Source organism: Oratosquilla oratoria, chromosome 12, assembly GCF_046742065.1.
Source record: "Oratosquilla oratoria isolate Oo_2021 chromosome 12, ASM4674206v1, whole genome shotgun sequence".
Classification (NCBI taxonomy): Eukaryota; Metazoa; Arthropoda; class Malacostraca; order Stomatopoda; family Squillidae; genus Oratosquilla; species Oratosquilla oratoria.
Window position 1 is genome coordinate 61,059,166 of NC_134788.1, and position 24,910 is coordinate 61,084,075.

The window sequence follows — 24,910 nt, forward strand, 5'->3', positions numbered from 1 at the left end:
AAAATAAATAAATAAGTGAATAAAACATGAAAATGTAAATAAATAAAATAAATAAATGCATAGGTATAGTTAAATAATAAACTGGTATATAGTAAATAATAGTAAACTGACATATAACTAATAATAAATGAGAATCAAGCAAATAATGATAATGAACAGACAAATGATAACAAAACAAATCAATAATATTAGATAAATGATTATCATTACAGCATATTGCTTAGGTGATTATCTAAATGATTCTTAAAGCTTCGAACTGAACTACATTGCACTGCCTCTGCAGGAAGTTTATTCCATTCATTAACTACACGGTTGGCAAAGTTTTTTTTCTACCTACTTCTAAATTCCCAGACAGTTTGAGACAATTTTTTCTTATCTGATTCTCATTTAGTGTTATTTTTTTTTATCACTTTTGATGTGAATTCTCTTGTTAATGACTAGTGGACATTTGAAGTCAAAAGATCCTGCAATCAGTCCTAGAATCTTATTCGCTTTCTCAGAGGCTGAAATACACTACTTTGATGATTTGAGATCGTTACTGATAATTACGCCAAGATTCTTAAAACACTGTTCTCTTTTGTTAACGAATTTCCAAAAAACTTGTAACCGTACTCACTGTTATTTTTACCCATTTGCATTACCTTGCATTTACTTGTGTTGAATTTCATAAGCCACTTTTCTTGAATGTCTAATTGGTTTAAGTGATCATTTGCCATTCCGCACAGTTTCGTATCATCAGCAAATTTGGAAATAGTAGATTTTAGTCCGTGGTCTGTATCATTTATATATACTATGAATAGAAGTGGCCCAAGAACGGAACCCCGAGGAACTCCACTCATAAATTTTTTCCATCCAAAAGTTTTTCCATTTAAAACAACTCTCCATTTTCGATCATTCAACCAACTACTAGTCTCACTTACTAGGGTACCACTTGTTCCGAGCAAAGCTAATTTAGTAAGTAGTCTTTCGTGTGGGACGGTATCAAAAGTTTTTGCAAAGACTAGTTATATTAAATTTACATTGTTTCTTTTGTCATAATTCGAGATGATTGTGTTGTAGAATTCGAGTAAGTTAGTCACGTAAGAACGTTTCCGTCTGAACCCATGCTGGCTATCATTGATCAAACAGTTACTTTCTAAATGATGCTCGATAGCATCTCTGATTATAGTTTCCATTATTTTTCCTACGATTGAAGTCAAACTTATAGGCCTATAGTTATTTGGTTTCTTTTTGTCACCTTTTTTTTTTTGTATATGGGAGTAACGTTAGCTACCTTCCATTTTCTTGGGACATCTCCAGATATGATGGATTTCTAGAAAATAATTTCTAATGGAACAACAATCTCATTTTTCATTTCCTTTAAGATTCTTGGATGTCAACCGCAAGGCCCTGGTATTTTATTAACTTTGAGCTTCACTATACAACTTTTATTTATTTTTATTTTTATTATTATTCTTTTTTTTTTAAATATATTTTTACCGTAGTGAGTAACTTTACCCTCAGACTTTTCACAGGTTTCAGTTTGGAATTCACTTTGAGGTGTTTCAATTACAGACAGTGAACTAAAATAATTGTTTAATGTATAACACATTCCTTCATTTGAATATTCAAGATGACTGTCAGCAGGTAATAGTGGACCAATGTCATTCCTAATAACCTTTTTATCTCTTATGTAACTATAAAATTATTTGGGATCCTCTTTGGATTTATCAGCTAAATTCATTTCGTATTGGCGTTTTCGTTTTTTATTGTCTTTTTTAAATCTCTGTATTAAAATATAACTTTGATTGTCATTAGATGCACCCGAGCACTTGTATTTCTTATAGGCCTGTCTCTTTTTAAAAATACTTTTTTTTTCGTTTCTTTGTCAATTGTAAATTTGCGAAGATGGTTCAAAAAGCATTTGATACTTATGTTTCATTGTGGTTAAATGCTTGTTGTACCTGCCTCGTAATTTTACACACTGTATTTAAACAAATAATATACGGGTCTCGTTTTCATAGACTCTCCGCCATCTTTGTTTAGATACCATAGCCCAGTATCATATCGTCCTCTCTCTTCCAAAGAAAGAAGGTAATGTTTGCATTCGTATGTATTTGATTAATTGCAGTATACATGAAAAGAGTAATGCTCATTAGATCCTATCTCCTACTCACCAATTTATCGTACTTAGGCTCAAATTGGTGTACGTTCATCGATGTGGAACCGCGCATTTTTCCGAGTTTGATCTTCAATATTTTGTTACTGTTACAAAACATTACATTGGCATATCTCCCTTTCTCCCGTATTGGGGGAAGTGGTGAAAGGTTTCTTAATGGATTCACTAGATTTTATTTGGTACTGCCAACATCTTCAACTTCATTATGTCTTTCGACTTTGAGCAAATATTAGAGAAATATTCCAAGGGATGAGATGATGAGGCAACGACTGGAATGACGCAGGGGTATTTTACAAACAATATTGGGCAAAGAATTCTCAGCGCATAGGTTATTCAAAACCTAGGCAATGGTATATGCTAATGTTAATCAGTAAATTTCTAGACGTGCACACCTATGTGATATAGCAATAGAAATTTAATTTTGTGAATTATATAGCAGTAACATAATATCAGTTTTTCTTGGCGAAAATCAATAACAAAACCTTGCTAAAAGCAAATATACTACTGAATGAAGCTGCGAGCATAGCATCGAGATGCCATGTAAGTTAGGTGATGACTTTCACGTTGTGAACCGGGTGTTCTCCTAATCCAGTTAACATTAATAAATGCTGTTACAAAGATAGTAGGGCTTCCTTCAAGCTATGCAACAACTACTCCACGCAGTTCAAACAAGTACTTAATCAGGCCGTCAGCATCCATGACGACGACCCGATGGATCTTTAGAGTTATGGGTACCGCATTACTAAATACAGCTTAGGTGAGATACGTTAGTTAGCACAGGTTAGGTGAGGTTAGAATAGATGAATTTATCATCCTGTAATTTCTTCAACCTTGGCATCCATCAAAACAAACATGATGTAACATTCACTTGCTGCAACTTTCTTTGTTAGTAAATCAGTTTTAGCAACTTTTTGTTATTAATTTCTGCTAAGAAATACATATGTTGATGTAATATAATTAACAAAATGAATAATTTTCTAATGCTATATCATGTAGATGTGCACTTCTAAAAATTGACCAAACCTAGGCAGTGGTATATGGTAATCAAGTACAGTTTATTTAGAGACAAGATTATGCCTCAAATCATTACAATCCTAAACACACAATGACATGGATGAAGTAGTAGTGCTATATGAATTTCTATGCAGACGACTCAAATATACAAAAGAAAGAATGAAAGAGGATTGCTACTCGTTACAACAAGACTTAGACAAGATCTGGGAAAGGACTCAAAAGTGGGAAGTTAAATTCAATATCAAGAAATGTAGAATAATGGAATTTGGAAAAAGTAAAAACAGAATATTGAGAGATCATAAAATTGGGAAAAAAGAGGTCAAAAAAGTAAACTCGGAAAAAAGCCTTGGAGTGATCATCAGCAAAGACGTGACACCGAACAATCTTATAAATAAAATAGTAGGAGAAACCTACAATTTATTGAAGTCAATAAAAGTGGCATTTGTCTATTTGGATGAGGAAATGATAAAAAAAAATAATAATAATAACTACACTAATAATACCAAAACTCGAGTGTGCAGCAACACATAGACACCCAATAAAAAAAAAAAAAAAAAAATAGAAAGAATACAAAGAGCAACAACAAAACTGGCACCAACTCTTTCCAAATTGACATATGAACAAAGACTCTCCAGATCTGGAACAGAAAAGGAAAGAGGAGACCTACTAACTATAAAATTATGAAAGGAATTGAAATCTTAGATAAAAATGATTAACTGAAATGGGACAATGGAAAAAAAGAGGATACGAAAAGAAACTCAAAAAAGATAATTACAGAAGTGGTCTGAAAAAAAAAGTAGCTTCCCACTCTGAGTGATAAATACTTGGAACAACGAAACAGTGTGTGCAAGCACTATTCAAGATTTTAAGAAAAAACTTTATACTGAGAGAGAAAAAGACGGGTCACCATGAGCATAGCTCTCTTCCTGTATAATACAACTAGGTAAATACACACACACACACACACACACACACACACCTATGAAAGAAATAGAAGTAACAAAGAATGAAATATTAAAACACTTAAGTAATCTTGATTTCAGAAAATCGCATGGACCAGATGAAATAGCAAACTGGATTTTGAAAGAATGCAGGAATGAACTGGCAGACAAAATACATAGCATAATAAACAGTTCCTTGAAAGAAGGAAAAGTTCCAAAAGATTGGAAAAAAGCAAATATAGTACCTATATATAAAGGGGGAAACAAAGAAGACCCTACCAACTATAGACCAGTCTCTCTAACACATACAATAGCAAAAATTTGTGAAAGAATTGTCAAAAGTAGATGGGTAAAATATTTAGAAAAAAACAATGTGCTAAATCCAAGGCAATTTGGATTCAGACAAGGACTATCATACGTCACCAATTTGATATGTTTCTATTCAAGGCTAATAAGAGATAATACAAGAAAGAGATGGATGGGCTGATTGTGCATTTCTAGACCTAAAAAAGGCTTTTGACAAAGTACCACATAAGAAGTTGCTTAAGAAATTAGAAACTGAAGGAGGAATACAGGGCAAACTGCTTAAATGGATGGAAGACTTTTTGCAAGAAAGAAAAATGAGAGTAGTGATAGGAGACAAACACTCAAATTGGGATGAAGCAATAAGTGATGTTCCACAAGGAACAGTTCTGGCCCCAATTATGTTTGCTATATACATTAATGATATGGATGAAGAAATTGAAAGTTATATGAGCTTCTTTGCAGATGTTACAAAACTGTTAAAAAAAGTGAACACGGAAGAAGATTGTGAGTCACTACAGAGTGATCTAAATAAAGTATAGGAATGGAGTAGGAAGTGGGAGAGGGAATTCAATACTAAGAAGTGTAGTATAATGGAATTTGGAAAAAGCAAAAACAGAATAACAGGATCATATAAATTGGGAGAAGAAAAAATAAAAAAGTAGAAAATGAGAAGGACCTGGGAGTCATTGTTATGAATAATATGTCACCTGAAATAAGAGTTTTGGAGAAACTTATAATTCAATAAGAACAATCAAAGTGGTATTTTATACATACCTGGATGAAGAAATGGTGAAGAAAATTCTAATCACTCTGATAAGACCAAGATTGGAATCTGCAGCAATGATGTGGTCACCAAGTACAAAAAAAAAAAAAAATGTATAAAAAAAACTTGAAAGAATACAAAGAGCAATTACAAAATTGGCACCAACCTTTTCAAAACTATCATATGAAGAGAGACTAGCAAAACTTGAGCTACAGACATTAGAGCAAAGAAGAGAGAGAGGAGATTTGATAGCTATTTACATAATCATGAAAGGCATAGAAATTATTGATAGAGAGGATCTAATAAAATGGAATGATAGAAATACAAGAGGACACAGAAAGAAAATCAAGAAAACAGCCATAGAAGAGATCTGAAAAAGAACAGCTTTCCTCACAGAGTAATAGACATTTGGAACAAGTTAGATGAGAAAGTAGTGTGTGCAAAAACAATACATGAATGTAAAAATAGTTTAGATAAACTGAGGTATGAAGACTGGACACCACGAACATAGCTCCCTTTCCTGTAAAATACAACTAGGTAAATACACACACGTAGACCGATTTACAGCAAAGATTGGAGCTCCAAAGAAGGAGGGAAATTTTTGTAGATTTCAACAACGAGGAAGTACCCTTTTGTATCTATAGGGAAGGGGAAAGCTCGTGGTGTAGTGGGAAGGTGATGAAAAGGAAGAAGGGGAGGGATTACTGAGGGAAATGGAAGGAAATGAGGAAGGAGGCGCAAGGGCGCCATCTATGGAAAAAAGTAAACAAAAGATCACCTGATGCTGGAGAAGTAAATAATTCCAGTAAAATCATTAAGTTTAGAAATATAAATAAGAACAACAGAATAGAAAGCTAAGATAATAATTTCAATGGATTTGATTAAGGGGGGATGCCAACCTCCCCCGATTAGCAAGGCTAGAGGAAAGACTAGAAAATGTCTCAACACTGGGAAAGTAGGCTAGGTCAACTCACAGAGATTGCATAGCAAGTTGATAAATTGGGACAATTAAAGAAGGAAAACCAAAGCCTAACTAAAGTAGAAGAATTGAAAAAACAGTTAAAGGAAGTAAAGATGAGAATGAGGAATTAAAGAGGAATAATAGAGAGAATAAAGAGTCCATAGCAAAAGAAGCACAGGGTTGGAAGACAGTCTAAGAGAACATTAAAGTTGCATTTAAAGACATAGTGACACAGCAGATGAAAGAACAAACTGAAAATACAGTTATTAAAGTAATGAGGGAGAAGGAGAACATAGTAAGAGACTTAGCAGATAAAAAGAAATGTATAATTATATTAGGGATGGAAGAGAAGTACAACTTAAACAGGACTACGAGAACTAAAGAGGAAAAAGAAAAAGTAAACAATATATTAGAATTAGTTCAGGAAGATGAACCTGAAATTATGAAAAAAATTGAAGAAATGTATAGACTTGGGAAATATAGTACAGATAAGACCAGACCAATTAAGATTAAATTCAGGTCACAAACAACAGCAGAGAATATCTCAGCAAAAACAGGGAAACTAGCAGACAGTGAACAATGTAAAAAGGTATGGATAAAAAGAGAAATGAATAAAGGGGAAAGAGGAGGAAAAAACGAAAAGATAAGTTAAGAAAAAAATGAGAGAAGAACAGTCACATAAAGAGGAATTCTATTGGTAAGTAGTGAATATGAAAGTGAGGAAATGGATCATAACAGAGAAAAATAAAAGGGAAACAGTAAATACAATGGAAGTAGCAGAAAATTAAGAGTGTCTTACACAGATATAGATGGATTAATAACAGGCTTGAATGAACTGAATAATTATCTGAAGGAAAAAGAACCAGACATAATGGGAGTTGTAGAAACAAAATTAAAAGGTCCACTACCACCCAACAGTGTAGGACATGGTGCATATAACTATTGGATTAGAAACAGAGAGACAAAACAATGGGGTGGAGTTATGTTCCTGACTAAGAAGGATATAAACATGAGGAATGTCACATATGGAAAGAATAAAGTAGAGATGATTATGATGGAAGTGGAAGACAGAGATAGGAAGAGCAGAAAGTTGTGATAAATTATGTGCCTCCAAAAACTTTAACTCAATGGGTAAAGGAAAATACTAGATATAGAATGAAGAACTATCAAAACTAGACTTAATATTCACATCTGAACCTGATATCATTAATAAAATGGATTATAAGACACCAATTGGGAAGAATGACCACATACTAATAGAGTTCGAACTAAAAGAACAAAATGACATGAGAAGAAATGAAAAACATAGAGAAGGATGATTAATGTACAACAAAATGGACTTTGTAAAACTTAGAAACTTTTTCAAAATGCTAACTGGGAAAAATTTTCAAAAAAAGAAACAAAGAGGGAAGAAAAATGGAACATACAAAATGAAAAGTACAAGGAGGGAATAGAAAAATATGTACCAAAGAAGAGACAAAAAGAGGTGTAAATAAAGTATTGGTATAACAAAATAGCAGTGAAGCTAAAAATAGAAGAATAAAAGCTTGGAAAAGATGAAAAAAATGGCAAACATATACAAAAATTAAGAATGAATATGTGATTATACACAGGAACGTAAAAAGAAACTACAAAAAAGATGTAATAGACAAATTCAAAGATGAACCCAAACTCTTTTACAGGTATGTAAATGATAAAATAAAAGATAAACATGAAATGGTGAAAGTGCATGAAGGAAATAAAGAATATATAGATACAAAAATGGCTGAAGTTATGACCAGACACTTCAGGTCTGTTTTTACAATTGAAAGCTCACATATTTGGCTGGATGGACTACGAGAGAGATCCCCTGAAATGAAAGAAATAAAGGTAACACTGAAAGAAATAATAGATCAAATAAAAAACCTGGATGCTAAGAAATCACACGGACCAGATGGAATTGCAAATTGGATATTGAAAGAGTGTATTGATGAACTAACAGACAAATTACACAAGATAATTAACTTCTCGCTCAAAGAAGGAAAAGTACCACAAGATTGGAAAAATGCAAATATACCAATATATAAAGGAAGAGATAAAGAAAATCCTACAAACTACAGACCAGTATCCCTTACAAGCACATTAGCAAAAAATGTGAAAAAGTTATCAGAAACAAATGGATCAAACACTTGGAAGAGAATAAAATACTAAACCCTAAACAATTTGGTTTTAGAAGCGGAAGATCATGTACCACAAACTTAATATGCTTTTACTCAAGATTAGTATAAATAGTACAAGAAAGAGATGGCTGGGCTGATTGTGCCTTCTTAGACTTGCAGAAGGCTTTTGACAAAGTACCACATAAATAGCTGATAAGAAACATTAAAATAATAGGTGGAATACAAGGTAAGTTACTGGAATGGATGAAAGATTTCTTGAGTGGGAGAAAAATGAGAGTGGTACATAGAGACAAAAACTCGTACTGGGAAGATATGAAAAGTGGCATCCCACAAGGCTCTGTATTGGCTCCATTAATGTTTGCCATATATATAAATGATATGGGTGAAGGAGTGAAATGTTACATGAACTTCTTTGCAGACAATGCGAAACTACTAAAGAGAGTAAGCACAGAGGAAGACTGCAAATCACTACAAGAAGACCTGGACAAAATATGGAAATGGAGTCAGAAGTGTGAAGTGAACTTCAACATTAAGAAATGTAGTATAATGGAATTTAGAAAAAGCAAAAATATAATATTGGGTCAATATAAAGTTTACTAAAGAAGTCAAAAAAGTCAACTCAGAAAGGGACCTAGGAGTAATCATCTGAAGTGACTTGACACCTGATAAACTGTTGGAGAAACTTTTAACTTAAGGTCAATGAAAGTGACCTTCGACTACATGCATGAAGAAAGAAAATATTAATTACACTGATAGGACCAAAATTGGAGTATGCTATGACACTATGGGCAACTAGTGCAAAAAAAAAAAAAAAAAAAAAATCAGAAAGGATTCAAAGAGCAACGACAAAAATGGGACCAACACTCTCTAATTTAACATACAAAGATTGGAAATATTAAATTTACCAACACTGGGACAGAGAAGAGAAAGAGGCAACTTGCTGAATATATACAGATTTCTGAAAAGGATTGTCATGGCCACGTTCACGATACCCCGACCATGACAATATGTTGTAGCGAAGGAGCCCGGACCCAAGAGAAACAATGAGCCCCTTTGTGCGCAGGGACTCTATGGACAAGAAGTGCGCGCGAAATGTGTCGGCGGAGGAGTATGAAATCGGTGACCTCGCCGATGTCAGGTCAAGGGGCACGCACGCCAAAACCAGGCGGCGATGTAGAGCCAACATATAAAGTCACATTACATTGTAGAATTAAGGTATCAGATAGAAATTATTTTGTGAGCCCTCTCCACACAAGAATAAAGGAAATGGTGGAAGTGTGGAGTTGGGTAAATAGAATTAGGATAAATAAATTAAGTACATGTTGGCACCTGTGCTATGACGCTGGTGTCGTGCGGTCTGTGTATATAAGAAGGGGAGCAGTGGTCCTTACCCCACCCCGCTCCTGCACCGCACTCTGTTCTTGCTCAACATTGGTAAGAGATATATATATATATTTATAATTTTATACTGTGCTAGAAAATCTATCTCCCGTTGCTTTTGTCCAGTGTTTTTCTTTATCCCCGCGAAGAGAAAGAATATCCAAAACGAGGCTACGTTTTGAATCTAATATTCTAGATTGAAGGAACTGCTCGAATCCTAAGTCCCGATTCGATGTATAAACTCAAACATAGAGCCTAGATTCGTGACATATAAATGGGGGCCTCCTGTCCGGGATACTTTCAATTCGCTGGATGAGAGAAACTGGTTCATAAAAGCACGCAGTTACAAAAAGAAAACAAATTAATAATCATCAATCAGACCGCCGAGCAACTTGCGCTCGTGATCGATCCTAAAAACGCATTTAATCTGGCTTCATTGTTTACATTCAGTTACGCGTCGCCTGGGGGTATTGTCGTCAAAACAAAACTTCTTTTATCACAATGTCCTACCCAAACACACCAGTAAGTTCTAGGAGTAGCCCCGGCTTTGAAGGATTCCCACAGGTTAGAGAAGGGGAAAGTGACGTAGAAAGTAGGAGAGGGAGATCTCACACTAGTGATATAGAATTCGAACAAAGTAGGAGCGAAAGAGACTTCGACCCGGGGGAAGATGAAAGCGTTAGATATTATTATAACGCAAGGAGCAGTTTCAGTGAGGGAGAGATAGAAGGCAACGTACGTAGGAGACAAGAAACAGAAATTCGTTATTATGGGGAAATTCCCCAAATCAGAAATTATGACATAGAAGATAGAATGAGTGAAATCAGATTAGGAAGTAGACCAACCAATAGGGAAAATGAATACACCTGTAGACAAAGGCCAGACACACCACAAGAAATAGGAAGACACTATTGTAGAGAGGAAGGTAGAGAGACGCCAAAAATGGGAAGATATAGTATGGAATCAGATAGGGGTGGATACGATCAGTTCCCACAGGAAAGAGGCCAATACTACGACAGGATAGACGACATGGACAGGTTCAGAATAAGTAGGGACCCTAGAGTTGAAGTGGGCAGTGAGCAATACCCTAGAAGGCGAACAGAATCAGGGGGAGAAGCAAACAGGTGTCATATAGAACATCCCACTTACCAACAGGCGGGAGTGAGAAACACAGGAAACATAATAGACAGCATCATCAAGGCAAATCACATTATTCCCAAATTTAATGAAGAAGACCCAGATCTATTCTTCTCATCATTCGAAGGTTTGGCCAAACAAATAGGATGGACAAGGGATGTCTGGCCGGTAATGATAAGATCTAGCCTACCCCCAAAAGCCTTAGATGTGTATACTATGTTTGACTGTGAAGGCATTTATGAGTATGATCAAATTAAATATGAAATACTAAAAGTTTACGAAGTCACCCCAGAGTACTTTAGGAAAAAGTTCAGAGAGGAAGAAAGGGATGTCAGTCGTGGATTCATAAATATGGCTAGGAAGTTGAGTGAATTTTCAAAATGGATGAGGGCAGAAAATGCGATAAGTGCAAAGGAAATTATGGAAGTAATGGTTAGGGAGCAATTTTTAAACTTGCTTAGCAATGAAGCCAAATTATATGTGACCCAACAAAAATGTGAAACCCTAATGGAGGCGGCCAGTCGTGCCGAAAACTTCGCCCTGAGGATGGGTGAGACACAAAGTCAAAAAACAAGCACAGTACAAAATCAAGGGAACAAGAACAGAGGTGCGTTCGCAGTTCCGGGTCCGGGCCAGAGGTATACAAGACCACAAGTAGGGGATAGCTGGAGAAAACCTCAGAGATGTCTCAGGTGCGGGAGATACGGGCATAGGACTCAAGATTGTTACACCCGACTCAGTGATCGGGCATACAGACAGGATATGGAAAATAGCCAGCCCAAGCAAGGGATAATGTGCGTTGAGAGAGATGAGGACGCATATATGAGGGACTCTAGTGAAAATCTCAGTCATGGGATGAAAACTTACTCAGGAAGGAAAGACAAAGGGAAAACACAAGTACAGGAAGACAAGACAGACGAAGTGGGGATCAACCCAAGGTGGTCAATGTATGTGAAGGATGCCAAGATGGGAATCGAGGGGAATGAAAAAAAAATCGCGGTAAAAGCACTGAGGGATACGGGAGCGTGTCGTACCATCGTGAGACCAGATCTGATACCGGGTTTTAAAACAGAGAAGCACAGGTAAATTCTCCATGATATTGGCAGGGGGAGTAATAGAATCAGCTCCTTTAATCAACATGGTTTTGGAAATGGATGGACAGGTAGCAAAGGTCGAGGTAGGCTTAGCAAAGATACCGATAAAAGGAGTAGATGTCCTCTTAGGAAATGACGTAGGCGAAGCGGTTCCCATTAAACTAAAGACAGTCAGTGACCCCATACCCAGACAGACACATACTCTTACTGACCCAGCTGACATGGCCGATCCTGTGGCATTCATCACTAGAAGCCAGGCCAGGAGAGCACAAGAAGAGGAGGAACAAAGTAAAAGTGACCTAGCCCTCCTGCTTGGTGGAGACTCTGGGGACGAGACCAAAGATGAGGCGAAGGAAGAGACGATAGCGGACAAGAATGAAGAAGAAGACGTCCTTGCAGAGGAAGTCGTCAAGGGGATCGCTGTGGATGCAGAGCGACTCATCATACTCCAGAAAGAGGACCCTGAATTGGAAGCGGTGCGCCGAGCGGCAGAAGAGGAAGAGCAAGAAAAAGAAAAATACGACGACAAGAAATTCATCATAGAAAAGGGAGTCCTCTTAAGAAGGTACAAGACACCAGATAAGGTAGGGGGCGACGTTATTCTACAGATAGTCATCCCGCAGGTGATGAGGGAACGTGTTGTGAAAATGGCACATGAGGCTACTTGTGCCCACCTCGGGACAACTAAGACAAAGCAGGCTATAGCAGCCCATTTTTTCTGGCCCCGAATGTCAGAGGAAATTAAAAGGGGGGTCAGGGAATGCATCGTGTGTCAAGTGACTGGAAAACCAAACGATACACCTAAGAGAGTACCCATGCATCAAGTTCCTATAGTTGAGGAACCTTTCTCTAGGGTTGTAGATTGTGTGGGCCCTCTCCCAAAAACTAAGTCAGGGAAACAATTCTTAATAACCATAATGTGTCAAGCTACTCGGTATGCTGAAGCGATACCTCTCTCCAACATTAAGGCCAGGACAATCACCAAGGCCCTGATGTCTTATTTCAGTAAGATGGGCATGCCTCGGGAGGTACAGAGTGACAGGGGCACCAATTTTTTAAGTGGGATATTCAAGGGAGCCCTAGAAGGCTTCAACATAAAACACATAATCGCTTCAGCATATCACCCCCAGAGCCAGGGGAGTCTCGAAAGGTTCCACGGAACCTTAAAACGTATGATTAGAGCCTTTGTTTTAGAATTCCAAAAAGATTGGGATGAAGGCATAGACTTGTTACTCTATGCCTCCAGAATAACTGTCCATGAGGGTTTAGGTTTTTCTCCATTTTACTTAATGTTTGGCAGGGCACCAAGAGAGCCCCTTGCTTCCCTGTATGACCAGCTATTGTCAAAAACTCCAGAAGGAGGTATCCAATACACTAAATTAGTAGGTAACAACTTCGAAAAGCTAAGGAGAATCAGACAGATAGCAAAGAAAAACATTGAAGTAGCGCAGGGAAGTTATAAGAACCAATATGATAAGAAATCAGTTAGGAGGGAGTTAAAGGTAGGAGAATATGTGCTTGTACTGTCCCCTCAGAGAAACTCATTGCATCCAAAATATGAGGGACCATTTGAGGTGCTCGAAAGAAAAGGGGGTCACAACTATGTACTGAGAAATCCAATGAGAAGATCTGGGATACAGCAAGCACATATTAACCTCCTAAAGGAATTTAAAGGGGAAATAGAAAAAGAGGCAATTGGTGCAATTGAGACAGGACAAACTGAGGGAAGTCTTGACTCAGATATTGAAGATCTAACATTTTCTTATAATTTGGACAGATCAGATAACAATGAGGCATTGGAGAAATCCTTGTCGTCATTGGAGGGAGAGATGCGGGAAGAAGTTAGAGCGATACTCCGCGAGCACATCCAGGTATTTTCCCCATGCCCCAGCGTTACCCAAGCAATTCATCACGACGTCATACTAGAAGATGGTGCCAAACCGGTGAGACAAGCGCCATACAGATTGTCGCCCCAGAAGAAGAAAATCATGGAGGAAGAAGTTCAACAGCTCATGACCCAAGGTTTGGTGGAGCCTAGTACTAGCCCCTGGGCCTCACCGGCCATATTGGTACCAAAACCCGGAGGTGAGTGGAGGCTGTGCGTGGATTACAGGCAAGTAAATGCGGTCACCCAGGCCGATCCTTATCCCCTCCCTAGAATTGATGACCTCATTGAGGAAGTTGCTACAGCCCAATTCCTTTCGAAGTTAGATTTGATGAAAGGGTATCACCAGATTCCCCTTACAAGTAGGGCCCGCACGATATCTGCATTCGTCACACCCCATGGGCATTTCCAGTATACTGTCACCCCCTTCGGAATGAAAAATAGTGGCGCATCCTTCCAGCGCCTTGTGAATTGGCTTGTCGAGGGATTACCAGGTGTCAGAGCCTATTCGGACGACATCATTGTGTTTTCCGACACGTGGGTTGATCACCTGTACAGGCTGCAGGGGTTGTTTGACAGATTAGTACAGGCCCACCTCACCGTGAACATGAAGAAGAGCTCCTTTGGGAGAAGTTCTATTGCATACCTCGGACATCAAGTGGGCCAAAACAACATCACGCCATTGGAAGCCAAGATCAAGGATATAGTGGAGTTCCAGGTTCCGAAGACACGACGAGGCATCAGAAGATTCCTTGGCATGCTGGGATTTTACCGCAGGTATTGTCCAAACCTCGCGGATGTGGCTGCTCCTTTAACCCGCATGCTCTCTTGTAATCCTTTCAGGTGGGATGAAGGCGCAAATGCAGCCATAGAGGAGTGTAAGAAACTTCTCTCTAGAGGTCCTGTCTTAATTGCCCCTGACTACGGTAAGACCTTTATAATCTTCTGTGACGCCAGCAAAGTAGCTGTAGGCGCCATGCTTGCGCAAGAGAAGGATGGCGTCATGAGGCCCATCTCATTTATGTCTCAGGTTCTCAAGGACTACCAAACACGGTATTCTACCATTGAGAAGGAAGCTCTTGCCCTTGTATTAGCCCTTAAGAAATTCCATGTATTCTTAGATAGAGAAGTAGTTATCCTTAGTGATCATAATCCATTGAAATATATCATAGAAGGTAAAACCAAAAATGATAGGCTGGCTAGATGGGCGATAGCTCTCCAAGGTTACAATTTAACAGTCAAATATATTCCAGGAAAATCTAATGTGGTAGCTGATGCCTTATCACGTCCCGACATAAAATGCTCAGACCCCATTTCACAGGCCTGATCATTTTTTCCGGCGAAAGGGGGATATATGTCATGGCCACGTTCACGATACCCCGACCATGACAATATGTTGTAGCGAAGGAGCCCGGACCCAAGAGAAACAATGAGCCCCTTTGTGCGCAGGGACTCTATGGACAAGAAGTGCGCGCGAAATGTGTCGGCGGAGGAGTATGAAATCGGTGACCTCGCCGATGTCAGGTCAAGGGGCACGCACGCCAAAACCAGGCGGCGATGTAGAGCCAACATATAAAGTCACATTACATTGTAGAATTAAGGTATCAGATAGAAATTATTTTGTGAGCCCTCTCCACACAAGAATAAAGGAAATGGTGGAAGTGTGGAGTTGGGTAAATAGAATTAGGATAAATAAATTAAGTACATGTTGGCACCTGTGCTATGACGCTGGTGTCGTGCGGTCTGTGTATATAAGAAGGGGAGCAGTGGTCCTTACCCCACCCCGCTCCTGCACCGCACTCTGTTCTTGCTCAACATTGGTAAGAGATATATATATATATTTATAATTTTATACTGTGCTAGAAAATCTATCTCCCGTTGCTTTTGTCCAGTGTTTTTCTTTATCCCCGCGAAGAGAAAGAATATCCAAAACGAGGCTACGTTTTGAATCTAATATTCTAGATTGAAGGAACTGCTCGAATCCTAAGTCCCGATTCGATGTATAAACTCAAACATAGAGCCTAGATTCGTGACTGACAGGATGGAAATTCTTGAAAGAGACGACTTATCAAAATGGCAGAAGAAAAACAAAAGGACAGGAGAAGAAACAAAAGAAGGACAGTTACACAAGGGATTTGAAAAAGAAGAGCTTCCCACATAGAGTGATAGATATCTGGAACAAACCGAAGGAGGAAACAGTGAGTGCCAAAACTATACAAGATTGTAAGAATAAACTGGATGCAGAGAGATACAAAAGCAGGACACTACGAGCATAGCTCTCTTCCCATAAAATACAACTAGGTAAATACACAAAATTGATGAAAAAGAAATTAAGAAAGAAGGCTCTGAAAAAGACCTGGGAGTGATTATCACAAAATATATGTCCCCTGACAAACATATAAACAAGATTGTTGTCGAAACCTACAATTTACTAAGAGCAAGAAAAGTGGCTTCTACCTACTTGGATGAAGAAATGGTAAAGAAAATACTAGTCACAATGATAAGGCCTAAATTGAAGTATGCAGCAACTCTGTAGTCACCCAATACAAAAAAGAATATAAAGAAGATTGAGAGAATCCAAAGAGCAGCTAAAAGGATGGCCCAGAACTATCAAAACTTTCATATGAAGCAGGACTGTTAAAATTGGAGTTGCTGACTCTGGAACAGAGGAAAGAAAGAGGTGACTCGGAGTCCCACAAAGATCAGTGCTGGCTCCAATAATGTTGTCTTCGCGATTAAGATTGTCATGGTCATAAATAGATTTACACACAAAATTATTTGCATTTCATTTGAAGTGGTTGTTTCTGGACAATCTTAACTCAACAAGGTAGTATCATTATTTTGTTGTAGTAGTTGATAGAATAGGGGGTGGGGGGTTGAGTCAACCTAACCACTCCATTCCAGTAAGAAATTATATTTGATTTCTACCATGCAACTTGGTATAGCTGGTAGTCCTTCAGACTCCTCCACACAGGCACCAGCAAGATGCAAATTCCTCACCTTGAGAAAATATACTTCTACATTTTGTTCACTGTACGGAGCAGAAACATGGAAGAAGTTTGAATGTGTTTGAGTTGAGGTGCCTGAGATGTATGATAGGGGCTACAAGGCTGGATAGAGTGAGAAATGTGGGGGTGAGGAGGAGAACAGGGGTGGAAGGGGAGTTGGAAGATAGGGTTGATGAAACAGTATTGGGATGGTTTGGACATGGAAGGAATGAGTGAAGAATAGTAAAAGAGATGTGGAAGGCAGAGGTGGAAGGAGTGAACATGAGGGGGTCGACCAAGGATGAGATGGATGGATGGGGTAAAAGGGGCATTGGGAAAGAGGGGAATGTCTGCTGAGGAAGGACGGGAGAGGACAGAAGATAGGGGTGAGTGGAATAGGAGGAGGACAAGAGGAGCCAGCAACTACCATCTCTCCCAACCTCCCTTGCACTGCGAGCATCATGACGCAAAATATTGATAAAAATCCTTTATTTTCATTGTTTATGGCTTGATATGTGAAATCTGGATGCGCCACTGTGTTCAGGAGTTGTATATATAGAGCATATATTTTATTCTACATTTGATATCATAATTGCTCTAAACATCAATTGTAAATAAAGATGTATATAAACCTATACTATATTTTCCTTGACTTCAATTCCACATAATTACTCAGTTTTTCATCCTATAGAGTTTTGAAATTTTTGTTTTAGTTGTAGAGTGACTGCTGTTTCTAATGATTGAAACTAAAATTTCCTATCTTATGAACAAAATGGAGAAATATAATATTTTCTGAAGAAGGTGAGAAATTTGCATGTTGCTGGTGCTTGTGTGGAGCCGGAGTCTGTAGGACTACCAACTGCACCAAGCTGCATGGCAGAAATCAAGTGTAACTTCTTATTGGAATAGACTTTAGCCATAGGTAGAAATAGGTAAAGCTTGGTTGACTAGATTAGCTTTTCTCACTCTAAGGTAACAGACATAAACCTAATATAGATTTATGAGTTTGTGGTACTATTTCTGCCAAAATTCTCATGTTTACTCATCCTGGGGTGGTGTTCCCTGATAAATGGAAACCAAGTGATTTGCTGTAGAAACCAATAAACAATTCACTAAAAGTACTCATTTATTTCTGACATCCTTGGTGGCTGGATGTAAACCTCTGAAATTTTTACCAATATTTCTTATTTCCAGTTGACTGTGCTTGTATATCCTTCATCACACTTTTTTATATGATTTCTTTCTTTTTGTAATATTAATTCATCCAATCCTGCATCATGTTATTTTCCTATTAATTTTCATATTACCAATCACCTAAAGAATTCAATCATATGTTGATTTATGCATAAGATTGCTACAGGGCACAAATATCCATGCAAATTACTTGTAACTCATTTGAAGTGGCCGTTTCCACTGAATAATTATAGCTCAATAAACTTTTCCCACTTTGCACCTTGTTTTAGTGATTGATGGAAGTCAGGAGTGAATTTAACCTAACTTAGTTGTAGGTAGGGACAAGTTTGGATAGATTGACCAGAAGTAATTTACTTCTTACACAAGTATGTCAGAAATCAAAATTTAATTTGTTACAGGCTTGTGGCAGTATATGTGAAATATCACTTGTTTTCCCCCAAAAACAAGAGATTTGCTCTAGAAATCAATATCGGATTCTTTCGAATCTCTACAGTGTTGATTTATGGTATCCTTGATTGGTGTGTCAGTAGTGGTCCTCTCTGCAAATTTGACAAAGATATGCTTCTGTATACTACTCTTTTTTTTTCTTACATTCTCTGCCTCTATAATATTTATTGAGCCACTCTTTTGCCTTATTATTTCCTGATTATATACTGTCCCAATCTGTGTTTGTTCTCTGCAACCCCATCCTTTTTAGTGTTCTACCTTCCATATCTTCTTTAACCTCTTAAACATGAGTCAAATTCTTATGTGCAGTATCAAATGCCTAATTTACGAAGCATCACACTACTTGCATTATAAGATATGAAATCTGCTGTATTACTTGTTTTCTTTCTCTGAGTAATAATAAACACAGAAAATATTATCAAACCAGTTCACAGAATTCAGGAGTCACTCAGCTACAACTACAAAATAAATATAATTTAGATGCCAATGCCAGCATCCTTGTATACCCACTCGCACCACATGACGCGTGGTAGGCATCATCATAACAAAAAGGTTAACGGTGGTATTCTTTAAAAAAATATCTATCCTTATATAAATCTTGTATATATATCCTTAGAAGTGAAAAATTTATATAAGGAAAGAATATTTTTATGAATACTACAAGATTCTTTCAGTGGTATTCTTAAAAAAAATCCTTCCTTATATAAATCTTTCCCTTCCAAAGATTTATGTAAGATTTATATATATATATATATATATATATATATATATATATATATATATATATATATATATATACACACACAGTATATATATGTATATTTTTGTAAGAATACCACTGCTAATATCAGTATTATGAGTCATTTGTTCCCTTTACCTACTACATTTTCATGAAACGCCCCCACTGTATTTGTTTATGCTCGTGTTCCTTTTACAAGCTCCCAAAAAGTTAATGTTGAACTTATTTTTTTCTTACAGGTCAAGGATAAATATCAACATTTCCTTGGAAAAGGTATCCAGAAATTCTGTATATTCATCATGTAACAAAGAGAATCTCATGAGTCATCTTAAATATCACATGATGGCCCACACTGGAGAGAAACCTTTCCAGTGTGACCTGTGTGATGCAGCTTTCTCAGGAAAGACTAGTCTCAAAAATCACATGATGACCCACACTGGAGAGAAGCCTTTCAAGTGTGACCTGTGTGATGCAACTTTCTCTAGAAAGAGTGTTCTCAAATATCATGTGATGACCCACACTGGAGAGAAGCCTTTCCAATGTGACCTGTGCAATGCAACTTTTTCACGAAAGAGTGCTCTCAAATATCACATGATGGCCCACACTGGAGAGAAGCCTTTCAAGTGTGACCAGTGTGATGCAACTTTCTCAGGAAAGAATGGTCTCAAATATCATGTGATGACCCACACTGGTGAGAAGCCTTTCCAATGTGACCTGTGTAATGCAGCTTTCTCAGCAAGGAGTCATCTCAAACGTCATTTGATGACCCACACTGGAGAGAAGCCTTTCAAGTGTGACCTGTGTGACGCAGCTTTCTCAGTGAAGAGTTCTCTCAAAGGACATGTGATGACCCACACTGGAGAGAAGTCTTTCAAGTGTGACCTGTGTGATGCAGCTTTCTCACTGAAGAGTTATCTCAAACGACACATGATGAGCCACACTGGAGATAAGCCTTTTCAATGTGATATGTGTGATGCAGCTTTCGTACAAAAGGGTCATCTAAAACAACACATCATGATCCACACTGGAGAGAAGCCTTTCAAATGTGACCTGTGCAATGCAACTTTCTCAGCAAAGGGTAAACTCAAACGTCACGTGATGACCCACACTGGAGAGAAGCCTTTCAAATGTGACCTGTGTAATGCATATTTCTCAGAAAAGAATGGTCTCAAACAACACGCAGTGACCCACACTGGAGAAAAGCCTTTCAAATGTGACCTGTGTGATGCAGCTTTCTCACAAAAGAAGGGCCTCAAACAACACGCAGTGACCCACACTGGAGAGAAGCCTTTCAAATGTGACCTGTGTGATGCAGCATTCTCATTGAAGAGTTATCTCAAACTACATATGGTGACCCACACTGGAGAGAAGCCTTTCAAGTGTGACCTGTGTGACGCAACTTTCTCATGGAATAGTGCTCTCAGATATCATGTGATGACTCACACTGGAGAGAAGCCTTTCAAGTGTGACCTGTGTGTTGCAGCTTTCAGAGTAAAGGTTAATCTCAAAAAACACATGGTGACCCACACTGGATAGAAGCCTTTTAAATGCGACATGTGTGATGCAGCTTTCTCAGGAAAGTCATCTCAAACTACACATGGTTAACCATACTAGAGAGAAGCCTTTCCAATGTAAACCATGTGATTCAGTTTTCCAACAAAAGGGTCCTCGAATGACACATGATGACCCACACCGGAGACAAGCCTTTCAAGTGTGACCTGTCATCATCATCATCATATCTTGTCGCACCAGAACCGTGTCCATATAAGGGCAGTTTCATTTGCTTCCCTAAGGTCTTGGTCGGAGCAATGGGGACTCAATGGACATTCCCGGAGGACGTGGACCATCGTCTGTACTTCGCCACAGGGACATTGGGGGCTATTGGTGTATCCCCACTTGTGTTTGTTTTCTTTCGTTTTGCCCACCTTGGCTCTTCCTCTGTTTAAGGTAACCCAGTCCTTCCTGGTTAGGTTTGCTCCTGGGGGCAAGGTCTCGTTTGGGCATGGTATGGCCTCGTTATGGCCCAGATTGTCATATTCCTGCCAACATTTAAGTCTATGGGCCACAGCTTGGGTTGGATCCAGTCCCTCCACCGTCATGAAGCTTTGGCGAGACTTCAGTCTCTGTCCAACCTGAAGGTGACCGTATAGTGGATGCCTGGGATCATTTTGTTGTTTATATTTTTCTATCTTGGTCATTATTTCGCGCCGAATGTGGGGAGGTGGAATCCCTGCCAGTCTGTAGATAGTATGTAATGGCGTTGGTTTTAGGGTACCTGTAATTATTCGACACGACCTGTTCAGTTCTGGATCTATTTTGTGTGCATGGCATGACCTGGCCCATACTGGTGCGCAATATTCTGCAGTGGAGTAACACAGTGCCAAAGCTGTTTGTCGCAGGGTGTTTGGATCTGTTCCCCAGCTGGTGGTGGCAAGTTTGCTGAGGAGGTTGTTTCTGGTTGAGATTTTTCCAATCAACTTGTTGATATGCTCTTTGTAAGAGAGAGTCCTGTCGAGAGTAACACCTAAATAGACAGGGTGTGGGTGGTGTGCCAGATCAGTGTTGTTCCATCTGATTCGTAGCTCTCTCTTGGCTTGGTGATTTTTAAGGTGGAATGCACACACCTGTGTTTTGTTTGCGTTCGCATTGAGATGCCACTTTTTGTAGTACGTGGAGAGTGTGGTTAGGGCCTCTGATAGTCGGTCTTCGATGGTGTTGAAGGAATCAGACTGAGTGGCAATGCACAGATCATCTGCATAGATGTACCTATGGGTATTCTGATACTGTGGCTGGTCATTGGTATAAATGTTGAACAGTGTTGGAGCCAACACAGATCCTTGTGGGAGTCCGTTCTTCTGGAAACGGTACCTGCTTTTCTTGCCATCCATTTCCACATAGAAACGGCGGTTTGTTAGAAGAGACTGGATGATGTGAACCAAGGTGTGATTCTGTAGTGTTTTGGTGACTTTCAAGAGGAGTGCCCTATGATTGACTGTATCGTAGGTGGCTGTAAGATCTACATAGACACCACCAGTGATTTTCTTTTTCTCGAATCCATCTTCAATATATTGCGTTAGGTTCAATACCTGACTGCAGCATGAGCGGCCTGGTCTAAAGCCTGCTTGATCAGCTGAAAGTTGTTCATCAACTGTTCCCTCAATGCGTGCAAGGATCATTCTTTCATACAGCTTGTATAAGGTACACAAGAGGGATATTGGTCTATAGCTTTTGGGAGATGATGGATCTTTCCCTGGTTTGAGAAGGGCCACTACTCTGGCTTTTCTCCATATCTTAGGAATTTGGTAGGACATGGCGCAGTTGTTAAATAAGGTCAGTAGCCATGTCTTGGCGTTTTCCCCAAAATGTTGTATCATCTCTGGAGTGATGCCATCCTCTCCAGAGGCCTTGCCGCATTTCAGATGTTTCATTGCAGCATTTAAATCAGCTAGTGTGAAGGGTACAAGGCCTTGTTTACAATCTTGCATGATGCAACCCATCTCATGCTTCATTTTCTTTAAAAAGCCTCTCTCTTTATTGGCTGGCTTGCCGTTGAGTAGCATTTGATTAGCCACCTGGTTCGGTGTGACAGCAGCTACTCTGGGCTGGGGGGCCTTGTCTGAATTGAGTTTTTTAATTGTTGCCCAAGCTTTCTTGCTGTTATGGGTCATGTCAGCTGTGTGATGCAGCTATCTCAGGAACGACTGCTCTAAAATATCACGTGATGACCCACACTGGAGAGAAGTCTTTCAGTTTTGACCTGTGCGATGGAGCTTTCTCAGGAAAGACTTCTCAAACTTCACATGATGACCCACACTGGAGAGAAACCTTTCCAGTGTGACATGTATAATGCAGCTCTCTGAAGAAAAACCTTTCCAGTGTGACATGTATAATGCAGCTCTCTGAAGAAAGAGCACTCTCAAACATCGCGTGATGACGCACACTGTAGAGAAACCTTTCACGTGTGAACTGATGCAGCTTTCTCACGAAGAAAATAGACTTCACGTGGTGGCCCATACAGGAAATAAACCTTTCAATCTTCTCACGAAGGACTCAGTTCAAATATCACGTAGTGACTCTCACGTCCTCACGAAAGGCTGATATGTATTGGGTGATGACCCACGCTGGTGGGCGGGTGCACCGGTAATTTCATTAGACATGCATACATTATGAATCTTACCTAGCCCTTTCATGAATCTTCATTATGTGTGCATGCCAAATGGATCTGTTATCCGTGTGTTCAATCATGAATTCATTATTGGTGTTGCACATTTTATGATTATTGATCTGTGCAGATTCACAGTGTGCGTTACATATGCTACCTAGGCCCTTAGCCTAGGCTTATCCTGTGTTGTTGGCTTCGTACCAAATGCTGCATTGCAAATAGCAATGCCTCGCCTCTAGCCTGCGGCGTTTGTTGAAGGCCTGACTTCTTCGACCTTTGGTCAATCTAGGGGTCGATCCAAGGGCTGGATTGAGTGCGAAGGTCGTTGGGATCACGTCTGCCTTTAGACGAGGCCACACAACTCCCGAATATCCAATAGAATAAGCCAGATGCTTCACAAGACGGGCTCATAGTGATTCAAGCAAAATTTAGAATGATCACTTGGTATCCACAACGATCCCCTTTTCCCGGTTATGTTCACCTTCCGCATCCATATAGCCCTTCGATCTGCATCACAGGGGAATTGAAAGAAGCTCCGACCACTACTTTGCCCGTTGTTACAATTGGCAGATACACAATAGACCATAATTTATTCAATTTTCCCACAATTATTCAATGTTGAACAATGACGTGTGAATAGCGATGGTTAGCTACTCATACGTCACTCCTCCGAAGATTCTTGACGATAGCCGAATTGCAAACGATTTATTTAGGTTTGAAAAATAGCGTTCATGTGCCTAAATTCTAATTGGCAAAACTGTATCGTGGGAATGGTCGGCAATGCATTATTCACTCTCCTTGGAGTTTTAGAAAATTGTCTTCCGTTTTGCATTGTGACCTCTAAGTGTTCCATGAAGTGCACGGATCGTTTTGTAATTACGAAAAATCAAGAATATTAGGAAATGGTGCAACTGGTGGATATAGATATATGTACGTCATGACGGATAAAGTTCTATTTATCTCAGTGTTGTGTAAAGTTCTTTGGTGTATACGACATTGCTACTTGAAACCTGTGTTACTGTAAATATATCTACGGTAATATATTTAGCAGTGTTTATTGTATCCTTTGAAACAACTCTCGTATTTCATTGAAGTCTTTCCAAGAGTAATACCAGATGTCATGTGATGAATTATTCATTGTTGACGAATGATGATAAAATTGCTGAATGGTTTGTTATTGTGCTAAGAAGAGCTTGTTCGTGGTGTCTAGTGGTATTATTGCATGTGCTGGTTCTCTCGTAATTCCTGAGACAGAACCTTGCTGTTGGAAGTGTAGTTGCAAAGGGGGCAAGAGTGAAAAGGACCCAAGGCGATTTACGCGTTTATTAATCATTGGGTTATGTGTACAGGAGGGCGCGTGGTGCACACAGGAAGGCAAATGGGTATCTGTCGGCGTGGCGCCGAAGGGGCGCATCCTACCTCATGCCGAAGACTCTGCCGACGATCCATCTAGATATGTTCTGAACTCTGCCTAGCAGCTCTAGACGCGGTTACGTGGAAGTGGCATCGGCATGCTTCCGAATGTCTACACGCCTACGTTCCTTCTTACTCCTATTAGGTTCCTGCATAAGTAGTCAGTCATT

The 24,910-nt window shown here is 39.0% G+C and overlaps 3 protein-coding genes across 3 annotated transcripts in view; all 3 read left to right on the top strand.

Moving 5' to 3' along the window:
• The window catches only part of LOC143031880 (uncharacterized), an 85,714-nt gene extending 64,845 nt beyond the window's left edge, over positions 1-20,869 (top strand). The window contains exon 2 of the mRNA XM_076196242.1: positions 19,405-20,869. Within this exon, the coding sequence (XP_076052357.1) occupies positions 19,484-20,701 (1,218 nt within the window). The 5' untranslated portion in view covers positions 19,405-19,483 and the 3' untranslated portion in view covers positions 20,702-20,869. The remainder of the gene's footprint in view (positions 1-19,404) is intronic.
• The window catches only part of LOC143031878 (uncharacterized), a 36,602-nt gene continuing 13,724 nt past the window's right edge, over positions 2,033-24,910 (top strand). The window contains exon 1 of the mRNA XM_076196240.1: positions 2,033-2,073. The gene's annotated coding sequence lies outside the window, so the exon portion shown is untranslated. The remainder of the gene's footprint in view (positions 2,074-24,910) is intronic.
• LOC143031873 (uncharacterized) lies at positions 11,194-15,673 on the top strand. The gene is made up of 2 exons (XM_076196232.1): positions 11,194-12,497; positions 15,052-15,673. The coding sequence occupies exons 1-2, from the start codon at positions 11,913-11,915 to the stop codon at positions 15,067-15,069; spliced, it is 603 nt and encodes a 200-aa protein (XP_076052347.1). The 5' UTR covers positions 11,194-11,912; the 3' UTR covers positions 15,070-15,673.